Here is a 26,454-nt window from a genome sequence, read left to right as displayed (position 1 = left end):
CATACGTGCGTAATGCAATTTGTATTGGAGCAGACTTAGAGGTTGTGCCATAGATTGCTGTTTATATGTATTACATCAAATGAGAAGTACGGTGTTTTGCTCATAGACTACCTACGTGTATAACACACAAACATACACTGCCATTCAGACTCGTTGCAAGAGAAGGAGGCGCCCCCTGCTGGTCAGAGTAGAGAATGCAGGTTTAAGACACTTGGCAGAAAGGTAGGATGCCTCCTGATTTGATCCTCACGGAGAGGCTTAGTCATGCTCCTTTTGCTGTCCCCCATGGGCCCTATAGTCAATCAACTATTTGTAACTGTGTTATGTTGTTCTGTACATGTCACGTGTCCAGAGAGGGATCCCTACTTTGTTGTTCTCCAAGAGGTTTTGTCAATTTTTCCATTTGTTTCCACGAAACTTTGAAATACCTACAATCTTACAGTCGACATGAGGCAGTAATGTGATGCCAAGCTCTCTTTTGTCATTCTTCAGTTATCACATATAACCAAGTGCAACTCCGTGAATGCCTTTGGGGAGAGAGTGCCTTTGTGTTTAAACCGTTAGTAAATGCATTGATTTTTAGAGTACAAAAATATCCAAAAGACACAGGTAGCAAATCTTAACATTTGAGAAGCTAGAACGTTTTCAACTTTTTCCTCCCAAAAATACTGAAACAGTAAATGAAATATCAAAATCGTACTGCTTTGGAACAGTTCAGGTCTCCGTTCTGTCCAGACTCATTAGGTCATTGAGAATTATTACATTTAAGGAGTGCTTTATTTTTAACCTTTTTCTTTTTTAGCCTTGGCAGCACTCATTCACCGGTCCAGGTCCATCAATTTAATGCATTTTACAGAATTTATACAATAAACTTGTATAAGAAAAAAAAATCTCTCTGTTGTACATTTTTTCTTTAATACAGCCCTTATAATTAAAATGAGAGAAAATGGATTTATTATTATACTGTACATTATTTATAAGTCGTGCTGGTCCATTAAGAAAATTACTCTAAATACTGTTGAGATATTATTCATTTGAACATAGTTTATTTGAAATAAGAGTCAGTTCTCGACTGCGTACAGACGTTATTACAAACGTTTTCAATTTGAATACTTACATACATTATTGTGATTTTCCTACATTTAGATTGATGGAATTGTCTTTAGCTCAACCTCGTTAGATATTATTGAAATATTCCTGGAATAGATTATCTTTAGCCTGCCAGGCTCAACTCGGGAAATAGTCTCCCTGTACCACTTTATTAAGTAACCACGTCTCAACTCTCGCGAGAACACGCGGGAGTTGAATTTGAAAACAGGCGGTAGTGTTGCGAGAGGAGAACGAAAGAAAAGGTGCGTTTCGAAAACTCATAATTTAATTGTTCTGTATAATACTATATGTGCTTTATTGCTGTGATAAAAGAAATACGTTTAGTATCCCTAGCGAACTTCATCCCGTACGACGCAGTTAGTTAGTGCGAGGTTAGTGTAACTTAACGTCAGCGCTGTTTTTCTGCTCTTCTCTCAGTGGGGCTTTTAGCTAACGAGGCAAACGGGCTGCAGCCGTTAGCTTCCCGTTAAACGCCGCGAGCAAAGCGTGTCGTACAAGTGTGTTATAAGTGTGCTTTTGTTTAAACCGATGCTTTGTTCATCTTTCCGCGAAGGGGAGATGGCGGCAGACCACGGAATGGACCTGAAAGAGGCGTTTCAGCGCGCGCAGAGAGGCCTCACCAACAAGGCGCAGCTGGTGGCGAGTCTGAGCCGCTACGACGAGGTGATCAATGTGATCAATATGATCCACGGAACCATTCAAACGTCTTTACTTTTAGACTGAACAGACATGCAATGGAATCAAACAAGACAAAGTAATGAACTGCACTTAAAAACGGATGTATGAATGAGGGAATGAATCCTAATGCGACCCAAACCGAAAAGTCTAAATCCACATTTCTGATGGATGTGATGAAGAAAAACTTCTTCTCTTTTGTTTTGCCCGTGAGTGCGTTAAGTTAACACAGCTTGTCTATTGTGTTGTGTTTCTTCCCTTTTTTTCCCTCTTGTAAGGGTTTTTTCATTTTTTGGGGAGTTTTTCCTGTGCCGATGGTGGGTTTCGGGGCAGAGGATGTCGTATGTGTACAGACTGTAAAGCCCTCTGAGGCAAATTTGTAATTTGCGATTCTGGGCTATACAAAATAAAATGACTTGACTTGACTTGACTTGAATGAATGTTGCACGAATGCCTTTGGTTTCAATTGCTGCTCATTTCTGCTCAAAAACCCCAACCGCAACTGCTGTGTCCCCCGGTTTGTGTCCCATGTCTCCTGCTGCTGATGACACCCGCCGTCTCCTCAACCAGCTCGAGGACAAGACCCTCTTCCACGAGGAGTTTGTCCACTACCTGAAGTACGCCATGATTGTCTACAAGCGGGAACCCATGGTGGAAAATGTAATGGAGTTTGTCGCGAGGTTCGCCACGAGTTTCCTGCCTCCGCCCAAAGGAGAGGAGGAGGAGGAAGAAGAAGAGGAGGAGGAGGAAGAAGACGATGCTGAGGACGATCATCCTTTTTTGAGTTTCCTTTTCAACTTCCTGTTGGAGGTAGAAACATTGCTAAATAATCACAAGAGACGCCGTGATGTGTGTGTCTGCTGCCTTTTAATCAGTTTTTGTCTTGTCCCATCTATCTCTCTCCCTGCTCGTCCTCTGTCCCTGCGTCTCCGCTCTCCTCTGCGGCGTGTGTCTTCCGCCCCGCATTCTGCCCCTGTCCGTCAGTCCCACAAAGCCAACAGCCATGCGGTGCGTTTCCGCGCGTGCCAGCTGATCAACAAGCTGCTGGGCAGCATGGCGGAGAACGCCCAGATAGACGACGACCTCTTCGACCGCATCCACCAAGCCATGCTGGTCCGCGTCACCGACAAGTTCCCCAACGTGCGCATTCAGGCTGCTCTGGCCATGACGCGTCTCCAGCAGCCAAAGGACCCGGACTGTCCCACCATCAACGGTGGGCCGCTGCTGCTTCTCACTTTATTGCTGATTTGGCAAAGTGGAGCGAATGCAGAAGAATCCTATTGAATATTTAAACAAGTGTGTTTTTCTTTCCACCGATCAGCATACATGTTGATACTAGAAAATGATGCCAACGCTGAGGTGCGGCGTGCCGTCCTCTCCTGCATCGCCATGTCCCCTCGCACCCTCCCCAAAGTGCTCGAGCGCACCCGGGACATCAAGGAAAGCGTCCGGAAGCTCGCCTACCAGGTAGCCGCCACGCGGCCAAAGTGCACCAGCCGCCGCCGCCGCCGACACGGCAAAGTTTCTAATCATTGTGTGTCATTGGTGGAACTTTCCCCCCCCCTTTTTGTTTTTCTGTTTTGAAGGTTCTGGCTGAAAAAGTTCACATTAAAGCTTTGACCATCGCTCAGAGAGTTGATCTGCTGCAGCAGGGTCTCCACGACACCTCAGGTGCTGAGGCCTTCTGCACCCCGGTCACATCACCTTCATACAGACACACTTTTTAGCACCTTAAACGCACGTTGTTGGTTAATGGGCGCCGTTGTGTAAAGGAACTTTTTACGTCTGCACGTTGCAGAAGCGGTGAGGGAGGTGGTCTGCTCTCGCCTGCTGCCGGCGTGGCTGCTTCGCCTGGACGGCAACGTCACCGAGCTGCTCCACCGGCTGGATGTGGAGAACTGCGCCCAGACGGCTCTGGACGTGCTGCAGGCCGTGTTCAAGGGCACGGCCGCCGAAGAGCTGCTGCACAACGGCGTGCCGCTGGACCACAGGTACGCGCCACGCCGCCGGGCCCGCGGGCGCCGCGCGCCGTCGCGTCCTCCGCTTGACGAAAGGTCTTTGGTTGTCAACAGGAAGCTGGTCCCGGTGGAGTCTCTGTCCTGCGAGAATGTGCTCTACTGGAGAGCTCTGTGTGAGTTCATCAAGGCCAAAGGAGACGACGGGGAGGAACTGCTCGAGCGAGTGTTGCCAGACGCTGCCAGTTACGCCGACTACCTCTACGGGTGAGAGAAGAGGCGCTTCAGCGGGTTGTGCTTCTTGCGTTGGCGCCGTCGGGAGTGCGCTTTTCCCCAACAGCCTCCACAGAGGGATGTGTTCTTGTAGTTAAAGGAAGAATAGAAGCTGCTGCTGTGACATCTTTAACTCTTCTACACGTAGGCTGCAAGACGTCACGTCTGAAATATTGACCCCTCTTCTTAAACAGGGACACTTTTTAAAATGTATTTGTTGCAAGGTACAGAAGTCTTTGCTTCTGAGGGTTTTGGATTGGTCATCGTGATTGGAGAGGAACTCACGTCGACCAGAAATGAGTGAAATCTAAAGTGCCTTCCGCTCTCATTCATTTACATAGATAGATTCTTTATTGATCCCTCAAGAGGGACATTTTGGTGTCACAGCAGCATGTACAGGGAAGAAAATAGAATAAAAAGATACACATTATATACAATATAATAAGATAAAAATATTAAATTAAATAAACTAAACTGAAACAAAAGAATAACCTTCAAGAAGAGACAATAATAATAATTTGTAAAAGGAGAAGAGCAGCATCATCACAGCAGTACAAGGTTGTTATTGTCATTATTTGGCCAGAGATGATTTATTGTAAAGTGTTATTGCACTGGGCACGAATGATCCTGGGACTTCATCCATGTAGAAGCCGTTTTATCACTTGTCCAGTGAATGATTTCATAGCATGAAATGCTCCTCCTTTCCGCTGTCTGCTCATCAAATCCACTCGTGAAGTGAGTTTGCGGCCGGCTCCTGTACATCGGGCGTGTTTAGCCCTCCGCGGCGCTGCAAACAGTCTGTGGTGGCCGCCGTGTTCTGAGGTCATTCCCTGAGCTGTGTGGGCGTCGCCCGTCGCAGATACCTGAAGGCGGTACCTTTGCTGTCGGAGGAGCAGAGAGCCGACTTCAACCAGCTGGAGCTGGTGATGACCAAGGAGTTCATCTCGCAGCAGCTCATCCGCCTCATCGGGTGCCTGGACACCGACGAGGAGGGCGGCAGGTGAGCGGAGATGAATGCAGCGCTCCCACCTGATCCCCGGTGTGTCGGGGGGGTTCCCAGTCACACTGTCCTGTCCTCTCTTATGTTGGTAGGAAGTGCGTGTTGGCCGTCCTGCAGGAGATGTTGGCTCTTCCACAGACTCCCCCCTCCCTGGTCTCCCTTCTCACCGAGAAGCTCCTCACCCTCATTCCCGACGACAGCAGGCGCATTCAGACCGTGAGTGTGACTCTGCTGCGGATCCAGTGGGCGTCTCCTCAACTGTCCTGCGGTGCCGACGGTCTTTTGTTTGTGTCCTTGCGTCCCGCAGGTGGCAGAAATCATCTCTGATGTGAGGGAGCCCATCATGGAGGCCAGCAAGCCGGTGGACCAGAACACCAGCCGGCGGCAGCAGGTCCAGGTCAGCGACCAAGTTTAAAACTTCCTTATAGGAGTATAATAATATATTAGGAATAACGATCTAATCCCAGCCCCGTGCGACCCAACAACCGCAAACCAGAGAGGAAGATCATTCCTGGGATCAATGGCTTTTATTGGCTGTATTAATTATAACAAGTTTTCAAAACAACTTCTGCCATCAAATCTCGTTCCTGCAGAAATCTCAATCAATCAATTTGTAAATTAAGAGACATGAATAAATTTGCGCGTCCAAAGACATGCTCTGGGGATCAGGTTAATTGGGGACTTTAAATTGCCCGTAGATGTGTGAGTGTGAATGGACCAATCCAGGGTGTACCCTGTCTATCGCCCGAAGTTGGCTGGGATGGACTCCAGCCCCCCCGCGACCCTGTGTGCAGGATAAGCGGTTTGACAATGGATGGATGGATGGATGAATAAATACATTATTTATTTCTGCTTAGTCTGAAATAAATGGAACTGTTCACAGCTTCCAGGTGACGTACACCAATTCTATGTGGCTCATACGGTCGACCTGCTGCCCCCCCCAGAGGTCCTCCTCTCCTATAAGACGTGTTTCTGAGGCTTGGGTGGAAGTCGGCGGTCACTGAGGAAACTTGTATAATCCCGCCCGTCTGCGTAGCTGCGTCCTCTCTCCCCGTTTCAGTCAGCCGGGGCGAAGAGGTCTCTGGGGGGGCCGTCACCGGGCCCAGAGCCCCAGGTGTTGTTGTTTTTCCGGAAAATGTCTCATCAGTCCAGGATCCCTGGAGTGTATTTGAGCTGAGGACCGACTCTCCCTTCCTCTGCTCACGGCCCCGTCTCCCCCCCCCCCCCCAGCTGGCCCAGGTGAAGGTGCGCATCATGGAAGCCAAGCAAACCCTGGAGGACTCCATCGCGGCCCAGGACTTCAGCCGGGCCGCGGAGCTGAAGGACTCCATCGCAGAGCTGGAGAACCAACGGAACCAGATCCTCCAGGAAATGACGGCGAGCAGCCAGCCGGCCGACAAGGAGAACCGCGCAGAGAAGGTTCGCCACCACGTCATGTATCAGTGACCCCGTGTGGTGCAGGACATAAAACCAGCGTTTCCTTTCAGAATGACCCAGAGACTCTCCTGCGATGTCTAATCATGTGTGCAGAACTGCTCAAGCAGATGAACATCAAGACGAGAATCGGTCCAACCATAAGCGCCTTGATGTCCTCGCTGGTATGAAGCCTTCCCCTTAAACACACATCTACAGCTGAGTTGAAACGGGTGAACCACCCCCTGGTTATTTGCTCGTGTTTTTATTCTTTTTCATAAAAGTTGGGTGGGTCACTGCTTCTCCCCCCCATTCAGGTCCTGCCCAGTATAGCCAACGCTCACCCTGCTGTCCGGAACATGGCGGTGGTTTGTCTGGGAACGTGCACTCTGCACAGCAAGGAGCTCGCCAGAACACACATGGTCCTGCTGCTGCAGGTAAGCTCATCCACCCGACACCTCTACCCACGAGAAGACGGGCTGTCTGAATCCCACTCTAGCGGCCTGTATTGAATTATCGTGTGTGTGTTTTCAGATCGCCCAGCTGGACGAAGTGAAGATCCGTATCAGCGCCCTGCGCGGCATCGTCGACTTGCTGCTGCTGTTCGGCTTCCAGCTGCTCTCGGAGCCGGCCGGCGCTCAGGCGGCCGCACAGACGCGGTCCCCGGAGCGGCCCGAGGGGGGCGCCGCGTCCGCCGAGGAGAAGGGAGGCGCACCGGAGGACACGGTGCAGAGCATTCTCGTGATGCTGTCGGACTTCCTGGACAGCGAGGTCGGCGCGCCGGCCGCGTTTTACTCGACTAACCCACGCGCGCGTCCGCGGTTCGGTTGGATCACCTGTGCTCGTTGGCCACTTGTTTTGTCAGGTGGCGGACCTGCGCACGGAGACGGCGGAGGGCCTGGCCAAGCTGATGTACAACGGCCGCGTGTCCAGCGCCAAGATGCTGTCCCGCCTGGTGCTGCTGTGGTACAACCCCGTCACCGAGGACGACACTCGACTGCGCCACTGCCTCGGCGTCTTCTTCCAGCTCTACGCCCGCAAGAGCAGGTACGCACGCACACGCCTGCGTTTCTCCGCCCTCCTGGTGCTGGGAGGAATACTTAGTTTTGCTATAAATAGAGAATAGGATACCACGGAGTAGGAACTTATGGTTCTTTCTTTTGACGGTCATGGAATTTTATAATTCATAGTATTGTAAAAATAGCTTAAAGAAAAGTTTAATGTACACGTGGTGGTAAGTCCCAGTACCTGTGTGTCAGGGTTCACCAGGAGGTCGTGGAGGAGGGCTTCCTGCCCACCGTTCGGACTCTGATGAACGCACCGGCCACCTCCCCTCTAGCCGAGGTGGACATTAACAACGTGGTGGAGCTGCTGGTGGAGCTGACCCGTCCAAGCGCGCTCATTAAGCCCTCCACCAACACGGAGGTAAGACGCGTCCCCGGGAACCCGCCGTGGCTGCCACGTGTGGAGGTGATTCCGAGTGCATGTGTCCGCAGGAGGTGTGTGTCCATGACTACCTGGCGGTGCGTATGTGTGGGGAGATGTTGAAGGATCCCACCGCCCCGGAGGTGCGTCTCTACGCCAAGACGCTGAGCAACCTGGAGCTCAGCAGAGGCGACACCGTACGGAAGGACCTGCTGACGCTGCTGCAGCAGCTCGTTCAGGTACCGACGTGTTTCAGACTAACAAGAGGGTCAATCGCAGCTACCTTGAAGGCAGATGAGGATAGAACAGCAGCGGGATGCGAGACGAGGAGCACACATCTGTTTCTAAGGATCCTGCGTTTGATACATCGGTATTATTCATTTTTCTCTGTTAGAATTTATGAACTTCTTTACTGATCTACTACTGATTTCTATAGAAATACATGATACATATACATATATATATTAATGTCTTTATTAATGAGTAATATGCTGCTCTGACATCAACACCGTCTCTCCAAACGAACAGAGATTCTCAAATCGGTAACGTTTGATTTAATTTCCAGGTTTGAGGGTTCTACCAAGGAGCATGCTTCCTTTTTTTTATGGGAGCAATAGAATCTAGCATCATTCTATATTTCGTTTTTATTTGTATGTATGTTGCGACTGGAGAGGAGCTGGAGGATTCCATGTACCTCTGACCAACGGGGCTGATTGTACATTCAAGTTGTCCGATGTCATGATCCATCTTAATGCCAAATACCAGAACACGGTGGAGGGTCTGATGAAAAACAATGGCTTCAGACACTTACTCAATCAAATAGAAGAGCGAGATAAAGGAGAGCTCGGCCTCCAAAGGGCTGTAGCCACATGCAGGTTTTGGGTTCATTGATCGGCTACTGAACGTGACTCTTGAGAGGTTCGATGGTTCATGTCCCGTCTGCCCAGGTGGTGAAGGACCGCGTCTGTCTCCGCGCGCTGGAGAAGATGGTTCATCAGCTGGTGGACGCAACCGAGCAGGCGGAGCTCCTCTGCGCCAGCGCCCTCCAACCGCTGGACGTCAACGCAGACGGTGCGCAGCAGGCGTCGCACTAAACACCCGGAACAAGTGTCTCCTCCTCGGTGCTGGATTTGAAAACTGCAACGTTATGAAATGTTCCGTCTTTGTCCATCCTCAGAGGCAGCAACAGACGACCCGTCCAAGTCCGCCAAAAGGGCCAAGAGAGGTAATGCTGGTTGTGAATCCTGGTCTGAGGAGCGGTCCTCGTCTACTCGGCAGCGTGGGCTAACCCGAGCGTTTGTGTGCACAGGTCAGAGGAAGGCCAGCACGGCCAAAGGAGGCAGGAAAGCCAGCAGGAGGGCCGAGTCCTCCGAGGAGAGGTGAGCCGTTGCAGCGCGCCAGGAAACGCGTCCTTTCGTTTGCTTTATTATCACATTCTCGAATGCATCTGCTTGTGTTTCGTGGGGCCGCAGCGATGGGGAGAATGTTCCAGAGTCCGTCCCTGTGGCGCGTCTCTCGCGGAGGGCCAAGACCGCAGCGCTGGAGAAGACCAAGCTGGACCTCAACACCCTCATCAACAAGGAGCCCAACGTGTCGTAGAAGGTGCTCCAGTGTAATATCATCCACGTCAGCCTTTCTCCTTTTAGTTCTGTATGTTACAAGTTATATTATGTCAATAAAAGCTATTTCCCAACCGCACTGCCTCCTACACGAGTATGTTCAACCATAGCAGTGCGGTGCCTTTTCAAATTGTTCATTTTGCCACAAATGTAACTTGGAATCATTGTAAACTTTCAAATTCCAGTGAATCACTCCACGCTGGTTATTTCAAAAGACTCTTTATTGTTCCAATCAGACTTTGTTGCATCTGTAATGGACAGCATATAAAAACATAACGGAAAATATACAACGGATGTTTAGCACCAGGTTCTTCGACAGCACTCTTCACAAGACTGGGCCGCCCCCGAGTCCCTCCTGTTGATATGGCAACCGTAGTAACGCACACACACACACACATACAGGTTTGAGTTGAACTACAGCCAGACATCTTGGATCTATTCCCCCCTTAACGTGGTGCCGATCCAAGGTTAGTGTTACCGATCGTCTGACATGTAGGGGGGCAGGAGGCCTGCTGAGCCCCAGTCGAGGTAGTCGTCTCTGGCTGAAACCCAAACTCAAGGGAAACCTGAAAACAGCAACACGTTTCCCCCCCTGCAGTTAAACAGTTAATGCTAGTACGTTTATGATAAAGGAAACCTATTTAATGCTACTATAACAATTAGGGATCTGCTCCATTGAGCAGAACAAAGCAGGTGGGAGAGAAGGAGCAAAAACCTTTAAGATCATTTTAATGGCTGTGGTAAAAACTGAAATAACATCCCAGGCCATCGGTACTTGTGTACATCCATTTGTCTGTCAGCAATATAAATATGGATAAATCCTCTGGGTTTGTATTGCACCAAACATTCTCTAGTTTTACTGTGGGGTTCGGTAGTGGGACATGGAATGTGCAAACATGGGGAGGGAATCTGTAGTGGGGTTAATAATCTCAGATGGGATAGTGCAAGAAGTAGATCCGACACCAACATTACAGTATTTGCTTTGGGTTAAACAAGAAGATACACAAAATATAACTGAATTAAAACGAGAACCAACAGATGGTTCTACTCTACAACGGCATCGTGTCTTCTTCATCGCTTTAAGTGCACCTCTACATTTTATTGGGGTTATGCGCAGTTTGAATAACATCCATTATTTGATTTTAGTTTGGGTAGAAGGCCCATTTCTGCAGTTCAATACATCATTTAAGTTTGTGCCCAAAACAAATAGTCAGTATGGTGACACAAAGAGTCCTTCATTAACGCCATGTTTTTGGGCAACAATATGCCGAGCAAGGCTTGGATTGAGAAAACTAGAAGTTTTATCATTTTGTAAAATCCCAAAGCAGCTATAAAGGCCAATTTGGAATTTAAACAGTGCCAAAGTAAGGATGACTATGAATTCCGTAGGACAAAAATGATTAAATAAACTGGGGGATTTTAGGGCTGTGCATTTTTAAGATTTACATCAAAGGATCACCGTCCGATGGCCTTGATAATGAGGTATATTTGGGGGGAGATGGCACTGTCTATACGCAACCAAAGCTTTGGCTTTCCTTCCGATACAGCTTGCTGACGGGGCTCAGTGGAAAAACAATGAAAAACTCACTTTGACGTACGGATTTGATCTACTAAACGCTTCCAGAAAGACCGAGGCAGGTTTACAATAAAAGGAAAGCAGAAATCTGATATTTCTGTACATACATATCCATGGATAAAAATAGTGCAACATCAAGCATTTGTTAAGTTAGACTGCTACATAATTGCTGAGTGTAGGACCTAACCACAGCGGCATGGTCAGTCCACGTGGTCAGCTCAATGTCCAAAAGGCACCACGTTGAACCACAGTCCTTCTCCCTGGTACGAGGAGGCTTCACGCTTCAATTAGTTTTCTGTCAGAAATGAAAGAAAAACAGTATTTTGTAACGACTCGAAATGGAACTTAAGAGTTGATGTTTAACAAAGAGAGATAGTTACCAAGCACAAAGTCGCACCACCTAGGCCCGGTTAGGCCTCTCATTCGCGATTGTCTCAACATCTTCGCTGGTGGTGGTTGCGGTGATTCAGTAGAAACAACCACAGGACTTTTGTGTTTGCTTTTCGGTATCTCATCCGCCTCCTGGACCGATTTAGGTTCAAAACTTGCCAGCTCTCTCGAGGCGCCGCTCCTTTTTCTTTTAGTTTTCACAGCTTTAACGGCTCCTACCAGTTCCCTCTCCCTTCCTCCAAAGAGGTATGCAGGTGACCCCTCATCCAGTGTGACGGTGCACGAGTCGCACTCTTCCTCAGTCGATTCGTTGTCCGGAGAGTTTATCTTCCTCAGAAACACCCGGCATTCCTTCAGTGTCTCGGGACTCCAGGCTTTGGAGCAGAGGTTCTGCTCTTTGGCCACGTCCACGTGCTCCTGAGTCTGGTCAACAGAACTGTTCTCCAAACAGTGGGGCAGCTGATCTTTTGCTGATCTGCGTAATGATTTACGCTTTGTTTGTGGTCCAGTTGCATTTGAACAACTTGTGGCTACCTTTCTGCTTTTCTTATTCCTCTTACCCTTTTGCCACCTCTCCCTCTCACTCCGGGTTAGAAACCTCAGCCTTGCCCTACATAGGGTTGTGCGGTATTTGCCAAATACTTTTCTCCACCATTGGTTTCCTTGACTGAGCCTTCCTGCTGCAAACCTGGGAGTAAAAAGTCGCCGCCTTATCTTGTGCGTCGGTAGAGGTGCCTCATTTCTTTTCCTCAAACTTTTTTGAGCTTGTTGGTGTTGCAGAGGACTTTTTGGCACAGTTTTAGCAAATTTCTTGATGTGTTTGCGGAGTCGCTCCGCCTGAGGGCTGGGGCAAACACTCTCTTTGTTGGCAGAGCGGGGGAAGTGCATGAGTTCGTAAGGGTTTCGGGAGCTTGCCTTCTTGACAATAGCCAAAGACTGCGTCTCTGTGGTCTGCATGAACCAGGAGCAGAGCTGCTGCATGCTACAGGAGCTTGGTTTGTTAGACGGACAGTCAAACAGCATTCGTATGGAGGAATGTTTTGAAGTGCTGGTAAACGAACTGTTGCCTTTAGTGCCCAGATTGGATTTTAAGGCAGTTTCTTTTCCATGGTTCTCTACAGTGTTTGAGACCCAGGTGTCGGAGATGAGTCGTATTCGCCGGGCAAGCTCTTGGTTCATAGTCGGCCCCTCTGCAGATGCTGCCCACCACCTTAGTGTCTCTCTTGGGGTGAAGATGGAGTCCACAGACACCCCTCCCACTCTGTTCAGGTCCTTGGAAACTTTGTTCCTGTCTCGTCCACAGAGCAGTCTTTTCTCCCTCGTAGTCTCGACACTACTCGGTTGCTCCCCCTGTCTCCTTTCATTGTGGGCCTTGTTTAGCAGAAGTTGTTTGGAGCGCCGCAGCAGAGCATTACTGTGGCTGCATGATCGAGAGGTGGCCACAGCGTGCAGAAAGTGAATGGAGGGCTTTCTCACTCTCATCGATTGACGCACTGCTACTGGCTGATTTTGCGTTTCACCTTTACTTTCATCCTCTGTTTCAACGCCTGCGGTTTGACGGATTTTGCTAGTTGACTCATGACTGATTGTCTGAGGATCTTTGGCGGATTGGAAATCTGGTAAGAGTACCTTCCTATGAATTTCTGTTTGAGGAGACTGCAGAGTATCCTTATTTATCAGAATTTTACGCTGCCGAGGTGACACTGTGGTTACGGTGACTGAAATCCCAGAGATTTTGACTTTTGCAGGTCTACCTGGCTTCCTTGAGGGCGCAGAATCATCCTTCTTCAGACATTTGATGTTACCGCTAGATTGAAGGGCAGAATCTTTTACTGGGCCGACAAAATTGAATTCCTCGGGCATTTCCGTTGAGACTGCTTTGATATTACCTGAGCTTGTCTTAGAGTTGTGCATTAAAACCCCCAAGTCCCCTTTTGGCAGGCCCACTGCCCGCCAAGCGTCATGGAATTCTGTTTGCAGCTGGTCAAAGCCCTCAGACACCATACGTTTGTTTCGCCTTGAACGGCCATAGACGACTGTTATCTTAAGGTTCTTGTTTACATTCTCCTCAACTTCGGGTGCTGTAACCAATTTTCCATCTACAGTTTTTGCCCCAATTACTGAATTCAAAGCCTTCTCCTTGCGAGGTCGACCGATTGGCCTCTTTACCTTTTGCTCAAGCTGTGGTCCCAGCTTCTTGGGCCGGCCCGGACGCCTTTTTGGAGTGGTTTCATGGAAAGACGTTGAGTCACCTGAGATCTGGCTCTCAGCTCCACGCTTAGTCGGAGTACCTTCGCCTGATCTTCTGGAACCTATTTTAGGTGATGACGAAGATGACTTGGGTGAGTAAGCAGACTTGGGTGAGTAAGCAGACTTGCTTGGCGTTAACGCTATTTTGGGAGAAGTAGCAGACTTGGCAGGTGAAGAAGCAGACTTGGCAGGTGAAGAAGCAGACTTGGCAGGTGAAGAAGCAGACTTGGCAGGTGAAGAAGCAGACTTGGCAGGTGAAGTAGCAGACTTGGCAGGTGAAGTAGCAGACTTGCCAGGTGAAGTAGCAGACTTGGCAGGTGAAGTAGCAGACTTGGCAGGTGAAGTAGCAGACTTGGCAGGTGAAGTAGCAGACTTGGCAGGTGAAGTAGCAGACTTGGCAGGTGAAGAAGCAGACTTGGCAGGTGAAGAAGCAGACTTGGCAGGTGAAGAAGCAGACTTGGCAGGTGAAGAAGCAGACTTGGCAGGTGAAGTAGCAGACTTGGCAGGTGAAGTAGCAGACTTGGCAGGTGAAGTAGCAGAAGCAGACCTGGCTGGTGAAGAAGCAGACCTGGTAGAAGAAGCAGCTGATCTGGGAGAAGAAGAAGCAGACCTGGGAGAAGCAGCAGCAGACCTGGGAGAAGCAGCAGCAGACCTGGGAGAAGCAGCAGCAGACCTGGGAGAAGAAGCAGATTTGGCTGGCGAGGAGATGGACTTGGGTGTTGAAGGGGCTGATTTGGCCGTTGAAGAAGCAGATCTTACAGGTGAGCTAACAGACTTACGTGGTGAAGAAACAGATTTGACAGGCTCGGTTCTCCTTTTTTGTTTATCAACCGTCCCGGACCATGAAGATTCTATACACGGGTCAAAGGGTTCCTGTGTACTAGAACCTGAATGTGCTGATTTGAGACTATATTTAACCCCTTCCATATCCTTTACTGGTGAAAAAAACATGAGCTTTATCGGACTAGTATACTGGACTTGGGAAGAGGGAAGGCTCTCTGCACGGGCAGCAGACGTCAGGTTGACATCCGTGTTTGATGGGTTTTGGGGAGTTCTTGTCTTTGAGCACCGTAGTCTTTTTGGAGATGACCGTAGCCTTCCAAAAGGCTTGGCAGAAAAGTTGCTGCCATTTGTCTCACTGTCCGAGCTCTGTTTTGCAGGACTTTCGTCTTTGGCTGCCGCAAATTGTTCATTGACCTGGTTTTTAGAAAGACCTGTTGACTGTGAATGGGATGGACCGCATTGTTCTCCACGTGTTGATTCAAAGGTAAGCTTCCATGTGTGGTCAGTCGAGGATAGAGGGGCTTTACTCCTTGATTCAAACTGGGTGTCCTCAGCATCTGGATCTTTGGATAAGGCACCAAGCGAGGTAGATGCCAAAACCTCGTCCTTTTGTGTTCCCTGTTTAAAGATTCTTTCAGGGAAACATGCAACATTGTACTTCTTCCAGGGCTCTGTGACATAAGAAGAGAACCACTGGGGGGGCACTATATTTCTCCTTGATCTCCTTGTGTCCTCGGAGTGATGCAGTTCACATTTCTGCCCATCTCTAATAGGACTATGGCAGCGCTTACCATTACTTGCTTTATTGCCATTGTCCGAGCTCTGACCGGATGCGGCTTCTTCATGGGGTTCACCACCCTCAGGACCACTGTTCATACCATATCCTTCGCAAGGCATGGTACACTTCCCTGCTGAGGTTGCACTCACAGTTGTGACCTGTGTTGGTACATTGTCGCCATTTGTATCTTGTTTGCCGTACTTTCTCTGGAGCTCAGACGCGGGAATTTGAGGGTGTGGGAGGGCGAGATATTTTTCCTCGCCTAATATGTCCCTCTCCTTATGCTCTGCTTTAATGAATTGAACGTCTCCTGTTAGCTCAGATGTCCGTGCCTCTTCTTTTACTTCATCCCTTGCACATTCTGCAGTGAGAACGTTCAGTGGTCCCTCCCTAACTCCATGATTCTCTACCGGTTCTAAACCTACCTCCAGTTTGCTTTTAGTCTCCTCTTTAACTGGGTTTAAATCTGGTGAAGTAGATTTAGTCATAGTACTATTTTCATCTTTGAATCGTGCCCTCTTTGCAAGTGGTACCTCCCTCCTGCTGTAGCACATGGCCAGCTCTCGTTTAATTTGTACGGTTTGCCTTCTGGTTGCGGCATCGTCAGCGGGTGTTGCTATAGCAGCAAGGACTTCTTGGCGACGTCGAGAGCGGGTGTTGGGGGACTTGGGCCCCTTGTTCTCATGGCGTTTGAACAGCTCACTGAGATTGTAGTCACTAGCGTTGTCTGCATGCAGCATGGTGGTGATGATTTCAGTCAATTGAGCATCAGCCTGACACTTCAGGGTCTGACTGGTTGAGGGACACTGTTGCATCTCTTTTCCAGACACAATAACAGCTGCTGCCATCAGAGGTGGGTCCTTCTCTATGGGTCCGATGGTCTCCAGTTTCTCACTAAATCGATTCACAACGTCTTGAAGTGAAGTCCCACTTGGATCCTCCTCAGCCCGACTACCTGTTGGGTTTCTATCTTCTCGCTCCTCTTTTGTAGCTTTATACACATCTGCTTCCTGGTGGCTCGCATTCACAAGACAACCTTTAAGCATTCGATCAGCGTCCTCCTCTTGTCTGTGGTGAAAGAGGGAGGGTGGCTTTTCATCGGTTTTCTTATTGATGTCTGAGAGGATGGGGGACAGAGGGGGAGGAGAGGGGCTCTGCTCTCTTTTTAGGACAGGACATGGGGGATCCCCATCCACAGCCTCCATTTCTGTTGTGTTGCTGGACTGAGTCAGAGAGGCTTTCTTTGAAGGACGGGGGCTATGCTGGTTATAGCAGATCGATGATGCAGGGAATAAACTAGAGGAGGGAGTGCACCGCGAAGGGGGTTTGGATAACAAAGGCAAGGATGCAAATGAACACACTACGTTGTCGATACCACCCGCTGCAATGCTTTGGCAGGAAACGCAGTGCAGCCTCTTGGGGCACACAACAGTGTAGGTTTCCATCCCGCAACTCTGCACACAGCAGTAACCCGAGCACAGAGGAGCGCCGCTTGTACAGTCCGTTAAAGGGCAGTGATGGATGCTACAATTGGACTCGGAGTCCCCTGGATGACACACTGTTCCACCATGCTCTTGATTGTCACAATCAATTAAGGGGTAGTTCAGGCTGCCGTTACGGGCTTTAGATTCACTTAACGGGACCGTATCAGGGCTAACAATATCTTGTGGGTTCACGCCACAGTGACAGCAGTGAGGTTCATTCGGAGCGACGGGTCTGCGCGCCAGCTGCAACATCTGGTAGATCAAGGAACGGTGTGCTGAGCAGAGCGAGCTGAGAACAGCCCCCAGAGCAGTGCTCTGATGACCTGCAGTCCTCTGCTGTCCCAGATCCCCCAATTCTTCCACACATGATGGCAGCAGGGAGCTAGAGGCAAAAAGAAACACACAAGATTGGGGGTTTTACTCATGGCCAAGCACAGTTTAAATGATAAACAGCAAAAACCTCCACTTTATGGACGCTAAACTATAAAATACATAATATTGTGGGGTGTTTTTCCAATAGTCTGGTACACAATTTACACTTATGTAAGTGAATATTGTCTAATCTTCTGGCCTGTTTAATGTATGCATTTTGTAGTTTGGCGCCAGAGCTAAAAATAAAAAATAAAAAAGTGGTCTCATCCACCATGAAGAAAAAAATAGTTAAGTTCCTTGAAAAGAAATAATTAAAAATAGCATATGCACGGGTGTTAAGAAAATTATGACAACGGGCAACTGATTAAAGAAGCGTTTTATTGATGAGTTGCTGAAGGCAAACGATAACGTTCTGCTGAAAGCAGAAGGAACGATTGTAAAACGCTTAAAACAAAATGTTAATCCCAACAGCCTTTTCACCAACAAAACTCTAAAAAGATCCAATTTCAAACCAACAAACAGTTAAATTAGGTCCTGCGAGTGATTAGTTCCATTAGGGAAACAAGCAATCCATTTTAATATCATTAAATTAATTAGTTTCATTATGGATAGTATTTCCAACCGTTTAAGTGCTTATATATATATATATAAATATATATATATATATATATATAAATTAAAAGTCCAGCCCCTCTCGAGGTTTAACTGAACTGGATGCAGTATAAGAGTTACATTCTTTAGTGTTACTGTTAGCAGATGTTCTTTTTTTTCATCAATAAAATAATCTTAACATAAGCACTAAACAACCACCATAGTCAAGGGCGTCATTGCAGTTATTTAGGACTAAATCAACTATAAGTGCTAACATTTAAAAGCGTTCATGCAGCAATACACACTTCACATTTCATCAAAGTGCCACATTAAAAATCAATAGCTACAACTAAATGGTAAAATCACAGTTCTCTAGCACAATCAATAAATAAGAAGGCAGCAACAACAACACAAGAGGTTTCTATAGTAAAGATTCTTCTTAGAAATCATAGTGCAATAATTGATTGATGCATAAATAGCAGACTATTAAGTTAAGTTGTTTCAAAGATTTACCAGCACTTCAGTCCAAAAGGAAACAAAAAACGCAACAAGCTTAAAGTTCGACAACAAGCCACGGTGTGTTCCCAGAATGCACTGCAATGGGGCTCATACAATTAAATACCGTTTCTATTTCTCAAGAGGTGTTTAGGTGTGTTCACAAAACAGGCTATTTGACATAAATAGCGGGCCGTTCCCAGAGTAGACACATCATGCTGCGCTGTGGCCCCAGACACAGGCACTGTGCGTTGCTGAGAGCCCAGACATTCAGCAGCAGACAGCAGTGTTTGTATAGTTGCCAAAGTTACAAAAGGTTGAAAAGCCCAAAAAAACACATTAGCCTTAAAATGGACAAATGACACAAACAAAGAAAACCTGCAGCGAAATTCTGCATGCTGCACCCTAAAAACATGGCATGCGAATGCTTCGTTTCCAAATAAAACCTTTCACAACAACAATGCCTGACTAACTGTATCGTGTACTTGAAGCAAACGTTAGCGTCGCTGATGGCCATACAGTTACTTTACAAACGGCTCAGCGTCCCTCAGCTAAAACCCCAGACGATTCAGAGGCCTTGATGAGTGAATCCCACGCAGCTACAGGCAGATAAAGTTCAGAGGTATACATGTGCCAACGAGGTTAGATGGGGAGGGACGCACAACACGCACACACACACACACACGCGCGCACGCACGCAGCTTCTGGGTGCGAACTGCTGCTTTGGTAGTAGCACTGTTAAAGGCGATAGACCCATCTCAGTGGCGGACGCACAAAGAAGTCATTCATCCCAACACAACCAGTCGCCCACACAAACGACCACCACGAAGGTTTGAGCGGCGGCTTCACGCGCGCCGCCTTTGGAATTCGGGCGACTTCGATGTAGCCTCGCTCCGTTCCTTTCCTGGGGAATTGCTCTGGTAAAAGTAAAGTGTTGAGCAGCGGCCATGCATGAGGAAATATCGGTGACACTAAAAGAACATCTTTTTACAAACGGTACACATACACAATCACGTACGTTTTCCAGAGCGCATCAGTGCACGTCAGAAACATGCTGCACGGTTGCATTCCAACTACTCTCGATACGATGCTCAAGACTAGCTTAGCACTACAAGGGAGGAGAACTACGCGGACGTAACAAATGGCTTTCTCAAGCTAATCTCTTCAACGGAAAAACTCAAAATGAGGATGTAGCAACCACAGCGGTTTGTGGTGCACAATCGTTTGTAGAGGTGTCAAACGGTAGCAAGGAGTTTTTACAATGGCTCTAAGTCACTTCAGGGGCCCGGGTACAATATACCCAGAGATATATATAGAAAGCTGCAAATAACAATCATCAACGCTCCGTTAAGAGGGAGCTTTAAGAATTGAAACCTGAATAACCTAATAGTCCAACAGCCTGCAAACGTGAGTCACACTTTGTTGCTTAACTCTTCCTCGCTTGATGCTGGGCCGTGGCAATATGATCAATTTGAGTAGCGCATTGAAAACAGGAGCGTTTCAGTCACGCGCACTGAATTACCACAGAAATAACACTTCTTTATGGCATTTTCTGCCACATATCCGGCTTTGGCTGCACACCAAAGCCAGGTTAGTGGGATATACTTCTGATATTTCAGCGGGATTTGTTGATTACTGTGAGCAAATAACATTAAGCAAGCCATATCCTTAAATGGTAAAAACTGAAGCGACGGGGAGCTTGTCGACCGCGGCAGTCCCCTGTGAGCGGGAGCAAAGGCCGGGCCCTCGAAGCTGCTCCGGTCAAAGCCCAGAACCAAGCGACAGAACCAGGGCCCCAAGTGTGACTGTCACGTTACAGACAGAGTTAAAAGACCTGAATGTCAGTATCCGTATAGATTTTATAAAGGCATGTGTTGTGTTAAACAAGTGTCTCCAGAAAACATGTATCTTGTCAAAGGTGAGTTCAAGTGCCGAGGAGTCCTAGAGGCGTTCTGTGCTCTAGAACATCTTTGCGTCAGCAGCTGAGCGGAGAGTCCCTGAGTTAGTGGAGCTGGCCGTGGTACCGGAGCCAGACGAGTTGGAATTGGACGAGCAGAAGTTGGCCGATTTCTTCTTCGGCGGGTTCTTCAGTGTTCCAGTGCGCTCCTTGACTTTGTATTCCAGTGTGCTGTGGGGCACGCCGTACACCCCCTGGGCCTTGGACACGCTCATGCGACCTCCCATCACCATGGTGATGGCCTCCTCCAACAGGTCGTGGTCATACTGGCGATACCTCCCGCGTTTCTTTCTCGGCGGCTTGTCTTTGTCCCGGACGCCTCCCCCGTCTTCTGAATCATCCAGGGAGGAGCCGCGTCGCCCAAGGCGATGGGGCGACTGGTTGCCGCTGCCCGGGCAGCCGTGTGGTAAGACGGGCGGTCTGACCCTGAAGAGGGACGAAGGTCTCGCAGCAGCCGCCGATGAGCTGGCGAAGGCCTCCGATGATGAGGTACGTTGTTTGAGGTTTTCGGCCACGCTGCCATTCTCCGCTGGGACGGACCTGTTATGGTCGACCACGGAGCGGACCTGAGGAATGCGCAGGGACGCGGGGGGCTCCGGACTGGGGGCGGGGCTTGCCGGGGCCTGGAGAGCGTCTCGTAGCTGGGGGAACGCTTGGCTCGGCTGGTAAAAGGTCAGAGAGGAACAAGGGAAACTCAAGTCTCCGTTGTCCTCCGCAGCTCCTCCGATCTCGGCGCGTTCCGCCCACGCCGCCACCTTCTGCAGAACCAGGCGGGCTTCGCCGCCCAGCATGGACGACATCACATTGTGCGACGACGTCACTTCATCCCTGAAATCTTTGCCTCCTGGGGCGAGTTGATGTAGCATCCCCAGCCCTCCCTCAGCCCAGCCTTCCAGACCTTGCTTCAGGGCATGGGGGGGTATCCCATAAAGCAATGCGGCCCGCTGCTCCTTCAGCCTCCCTGAACGAATATCCTTCAACGCCTTGGACAGCAACCCCTCAGACAGCTCCAAGCTCCTCTCAATGTACTGCCTGCGCTGCCTCCTAGGGATGGGAGGACCAAACAGCAGGGTCAGGATGGAGGTGATGGAGGGAGTTTGATTTTGGCATAGGGGACAGGGGGGGGCAGAGCAAGGGGTCCACTCCTTTAAGCCTTGTGTTGGTAACATCACTGCGACTGTTAAGTCTCATGCCCGTCTGTTCTCACACACACACATTCTTTGTGTGCGCCAAAGCCTCTTCACGACCAGGTGGGACAGTCTGTGAATGGCCATGTGCTTTTGAGTTATCCTTCAGTGAGTCCCACTTGCCTGAAGGTTGGATTATCAAACTCATCATAACCGGATCAGTAAGAAAAAGAGGTCAAATCGTTATGAGGTAATGCAATCTTCTCCTCATTGTGCAATCCCGGGCTGTGGGCAGATGTTGTAACACGGTGCCATTGCCGTGACGTTACCGCTCAAGAGATAAAAGAGTCAACCCCGTAGAACCAACACACCAAACACATGCCAGTCTTCATAATGACTAGAGGAACAATGCACTGCCGAACAAACGACTACAACACAGCAGTGTGGAGGCCAACCCTGCAATCCATGCCACACCACTTGAAGAAATGGAGAAGACAAGAGTGCTGGACTTAGTTAGAAATGGGGCTTCCCTCACATGTTTAAGGCTACATCCACACCAATACGTTTGTGTTTCAAAATACATTTACGCCTCGCATCCGCGGTGTTTTGGAGCCGTTCTGGGTGGAAAGTGAGGCCTTTATGTCGCGTCCTTCCCGGGTGATCACGCTGCTCTCACGGGACCCCTTCCCTCGAATACCAAGCCACTACCAGTGGTTATGGATGAGAAGAAGTAAAAGGTGTGTCTGACCTCGTTAGCTAGCCGCAGCTGCAGTGCAGCTCAATGTTAAATGGTATAATGCGAGTGTTGCATACATGCGCTGGCAAGCTACTTTCAAGGGATTTGCCTGCAGCGACCCGGCAGCGTCATCAGCCCGGTGGAGCTGAGGATGGAAGGCTGTGTTTGTGCTTTTGAGGGGCCAATGGACATAAAAAAAAAAAAAAGGAACGATTGTAAAACTTTTCTTTATCTGTTTTGTTCTGCACAACCATTGTGAAGCTCACAAAGAAACTGTGACCGAACAAAAGCATAAACTCTGGTCCTCAGAGCGAAGGGGAGTCCCAGCGCCACGGCCCGTCGGGTATCAATCAAGCCCTTATAAGATAGGGAGCACAATGATACGCTTTTACAATGTCAGCCATACCATCATACGGGAGAGCGGGGGGGGTGTGGCTGAGCCGCCGATGCCCCAAGCAAGCCTCAAAGTTGTTTTTTATGTTTAGTTCTCCACTGCTCGCTTCGTTAGTGCCACTCCGATGGGCACGTGCACAGATATATGCACACACACACACACACACACACACACACACAGGTGAGCAGACACCCACCAGCGGACACGGTGAGGAGGGGGGGGCAATCGGAAAATGTCTCTGTAACTAAGTAACCAACTTCAGAGTAGACAGCCTGCTTCCTGTTTGCACCACCACTACATGCGAGCGTCATGTGATATGCGGTTGATAAAGACGTTGTTGTTTCTGCTGGAACGTCTGTGTGCACGGGGAGCGTTTTAGTGTGGATGTAGGCTTAGTTGTGCTGGTTTTTGGACAGTACAAAGAGAACCTTACCCTGGGGCTTTGTGATGAGATGGTGTCGAGGACGCAGCCGAGCAGGCAGAGTTCTTGTTGGAGAGGTCGAGCACGCCATCTGTTACGAGAAGAATTCATTTGAACCGGTTTGCGTTGCAGTGCCTTGGTACCTTCAGTGGTTCAACATCAGGATCTAAAACTTTAGAAGCCAGGAAGACGTCTCCATTGGCGTTAAATTCAGAGTGGGTTTGATGCTTTCCTACCCGGGTCACTTTCACTCTCTTTCTCCTCCGCGGTTCGGCTCACTGTGAGGTCCAGAGGGGCGTCTGGCGCTTGGGACAAAGGTGATGAGGTCCTTGTGGTGTGGACTAGGCACTTGGACGCGTACTCCAAGGCAAACCGTTGGATCATCTTCTTCATTAGCTCCTGAGCAACCAGAGGGATGCTGGCGTCACAGTCCAGGGACACATCTAATGAAGGAGGCACAGGCGCAAAAGAAATGAGACATACTGAATCAACAGGAGGGATTTCTGTTATTCTTGTAAGATGAATCTCTCTGGGTGCCAGCACTTGGCAGGGGTGGAAAAAGGAATTCAGCATTTAACCAGTGAAACAGGAAAGGCTGGTCCGCCTTAAGGGAGCCGGAGTTGTTGCTAACTGCGGGCTTGAAGTCCTCCGCTTTAATCATCGGCTGGCTGATGAGCGGAAGCATTTATTCACCAATAAATGAGCGGGACAATTGTAGTACTACATTTGCTTAACAGGATTGTTTGATGAAGGTTATTCATACAATTTTATTTACACCAGTGTTAAAAAAAAAAAAAAGAACGTCTTCTAAAACCAAAATCATTTTTATCGCAATAATGAGATCTGACCATTTGTTTAACCGCCACAAGGCAGACTCACCTTTCTTGTGAAACACGGCTTGGAGGATCCTGTGCGCTGATTGGCCGCTCTCAGAGATGGCGGGAGCCTGACAGGGAGAGCATTCCGAGAGGGAGGAGAGGGGAGACGTGGCTGCAGGTAGATAATCCTAAAAGAGAAAAGAAAGTTACACCCTTGACTTATATCCATTGAGATTCTATATTTTATACAATCCTAAAAACTGTCAACAGCCATAGGTGGCTTAAATAGGCTGATTAAGTATCAAAATAAAAACATTTGGATGCGTACGCTGCAGAGTTTGTCCAGGGGAAGGTTGCAGAACGAACATTGGGCGGAACTTGCTTCCGACGACCAGTCGTCCACTTCCTCGGGTTCACAGTCTGAAAGACACAATAACATTCATAGATTAGAGGGACATAAAGGACCAAACAGGCCCATACAGTGGTCACAATACAGAATATGACAAAAGGCTGTCGTGACTACCAAACTGCATCCTCACCATTTTGTCCACGCTTAATAAAACAATATATACAAGACAATATGGAGGATACAGCCAATAACGCTCCATAAAGCTCCTGCACTTCAGAGAATCCCAGAGGTAATGCTGGATTGCAAAATAAAATACACTATATGGATTATACTAATCTCCCTACTATTAAAAATATACTGGAGTGTAGCTGAAAAGTAATATTGCAAATCAAATATTGAATTGGTCATTTCCTCTGAAAAATCAGATTGTTTTTTTACAACGAAAACGGCAGTGTGCCGAGGTTCCCGGGTCATTTTCATCCCTCTAAAGCCATCATCTTTATTCATGCTCATGTCCTTGTTAACAAATACATTTTTTATTAATTATTTCCAAGTGGGGGGGATAAGAGGCCAGTGTGTCGGACTATTTTTTCTTCTTGTTCTGGTTCAAGGTTAATACTTTATCAACTGTTTAGTCATTAATTCGTAAAGGCTTCTGTTTAAGTGGTTAGCCACTAGCTACTGTACAGTGTGGAGTCTAAACTGTTCAACCATTGTTTTTACTCAAATGAAGGTGGTAAAGTGATGTTTGGGATTACATGATTTATCGGGCGAGGAGTGGGTCAAACAGACAGATGCAAAGGGGTCTAGTTTACAGATGAAATAGATTTGCAGTTCCACAGTAAAAGAGCACTGGTTTAAGTCTGTGTGTTACAGACTGAGGGAAGGTATCGTCTATGAACGACTTGTTAAATAATTCACTAGGGCTGATCGATAGAATGAATCCCCGGACAACGGAACATATCCACCTTCTTCAGCTAGGAGTCCATTTCTAACATTATATAAAATGGCTAGTGACTCAACCCACCCACACTGTGCTACAGCCACAAAGACTCGCTACGCAAAAAAAATGCTTATATAATAATCAAAAATGCTGATTCTTGTAGTATTTTTTGGTTTTTGGAAAGAAAATATGAAAGCAGAACTATGATTGCACGGTGATGACTACATTGTTTTAATGCACACACAGAAACCCACCATCAAATAAATTGAGGTCCCTCAGCAGCGGGCCATAGATTCCCTCCAGAATGCTTTCAAACCCTGCAAGACACAATAAAGAGAAACCATCCTTGAGTACTGACATGAACGTATTTAGACCAAAACTGATCTGTCATAGAAAGCTGTCAACACGTGCAACGTTTAACAAAGGACCCATATAATAATTTACTAAACAAAGCAAACAAGTGATCCGACTCCCATCAGGTGTTCGCGGTAGTTTAATGTCATTGTGCTGAACACGCATAATGTCTCCGGCTTCTGCAACATAAACACACATTCGAAAGAGGCTCACGGTGCGGAGAAAAACAGTTACCCGACATCGCAGAAACGTTCGCTTTTGTCATATTGCACTGACATGGAAACAACACCCCCCCCCCCCCCCCCCCCGAAATGAACAGCAACAGCATTCATGTTAGCATAGCATGCTAGCTGGTATTTAGCACAGGCAACATATTTGTCAATAAACACATTTAGCTAATGTTCGAACAAAGTACATGATACTCCTTAATAATACATGACCGATATCATCTCGGGCATTTAACATAATCTGACAGGATTACCGCCGGTGGACAGCGAGCTAGCTCACAGGGACAAAGAAAAGGAGCCAACTCGGAGGGCTAGCCAGCTGGTAAATATTAGCCTGGCAGACTGCACGGCTAACGTTGGCCACCTATGGAGCCAGGCTACTAGCTAGCTAGCTAGCTAGCTAGCTCCAGCTAGCTGCGAAGCAGAGAGGGGGGCTCGCGAGCCCTCAGTCGCCGGGTTGAAATCTCTTTGAAGCTCGTTCATTTTTTTTTTTTTTTTCTCTCACAAAACACGAAAGCGCAGGTTGTTCATACCGACGCAGTGTATCAATTTGTAACGCCAAGAATCAAGTTCCCGCCGAAACCCTTTCCTTTCGGCCGTGCATTTGCAACACTGCACGGTCGCCATTCTGCCGCGTCCTTCCCCCCCCCGCTCTCTCCCTCCGCCTGGGCGACAGGAAGCGGCTGTGAGCTGCTCGCGGCCGCGGCGCTCGGTTCGCGACCCGCCGCCAGAGGGAGAGGCGCGTCACCGCGGGGGCGTTTCCTTCTCCCCTTCTTAAGTAAGTAAGGCTACGCGGCATCCTTCTGGTGCATCGCATGCATAGCCCGGGGCGTCTGGGCCACTGATACAAGGCAATAAGACAAATCAGAATAAAACGAGAGTGACTTTTAACACTAAATTAGATTACCTGAATCTCAGTGTCACTTGTGAACAGATGGC

At 48.4% G+C, this 26,454-nt stretch overlaps 2 protein-coding genes across 3 annotated transcripts; one reads left to right on the top strand and one right to left on the bottom strand.

The window, feature by feature from the left end:
• The first annotated feature begins 1,240 nt into the window (after positions 1-1,240).
• ncapg (non-SMC condensin I complex, subunit G) lies at positions 1,241-9,546 on the top strand. The gene is made up of 22 exons (XM_040185963.2): positions 1,241-1,352; positions 1,664-1,773; positions 2,356-2,595; positions 2,770-2,998; positions 3,107-3,252; positions 3,372-3,456; positions 3,584-3,776; positions 3,858-4,007; positions 4,873-5,013; positions 5,106-5,229; positions 5,321-5,410; positions 6,244-6,432; positions 6,501-6,611; positions 6,744-6,863; positions 6,961-7,197; positions 7,292-7,473; positions 7,686-7,851; positions 7,923-8,090; positions 8,799-8,922; positions 9,029-9,076; positions 9,161-9,230; positions 9,324-9,546. The coding sequence occupies exons 2-22, from the start codon at positions 1,669-1,671 to the stop codon at positions 9,448-9,450; spliced, it is 3,045 nt and encodes a 1,014-aa protein (XP_040041897.2). The 5' UTR covers positions 1,241-1,352; positions 1,664-1,668; the 3' UTR covers positions 9,451-9,546.
• Positions 9,547-9,673: 127 nt separating this feature from the next.
• lcorl (ligand dependent nuclear receptor corepressor-like) lies at positions 9,674-26,253 on the bottom strand. 2 transcript variants are annotated; one of them, XM_040185961.2, is made up of 8 exons: positions 26,049-26,253; positions 25,189-25,251; positions 23,971-24,062; positions 23,704-23,830; positions 23,061-23,267; positions 22,837-22,915; positions 11,427-17,113; positions 9,674-11,341 (listed from the first exon to the last, which is right to left on the bottom strand). In XM_040185961.2, exons 1-8 carry the CDS (start codon positions 26,140-26,142, stop codon positions 11,334-11,336), a joined length of 6,357 nt encoding a protein of 2,118 aa, XP_040041895.2. In that variant the 5' UTR covers positions 26,143-26,253; the 3' UTR covers positions 9,674-11,333. The 2 variants fall into 2 exon arrangements, with proteins under 2 accessions (XP_040041895.2, XP_040041896.2); XM_040185962.2 differs by lacking the exons at positions 9,674-11,341; positions 11,427-17,113 and adding an exon at positions 17,462-21,190.
• Between the last annotated feature and the right edge of the window lie 201 nt (positions 26,254-26,454).

The sequence above is a fragment of the Gasterosteus aculeatus genome, chromosome 9 (assembly GCF_964276395.1).
Source record: "Gasterosteus aculeatus chromosome 9, fGasAcu3.hap1.1, whole genome shotgun sequence".
NCBI lineage: Eukaryota > Metazoa > Chordata > Actinopteri > Perciformes > Gasterosteidae > Gasterosteus > Gasterosteus aculeatus.
This window is presented reverse-complemented; position numbering and strand designations above follow the sequence as displayed.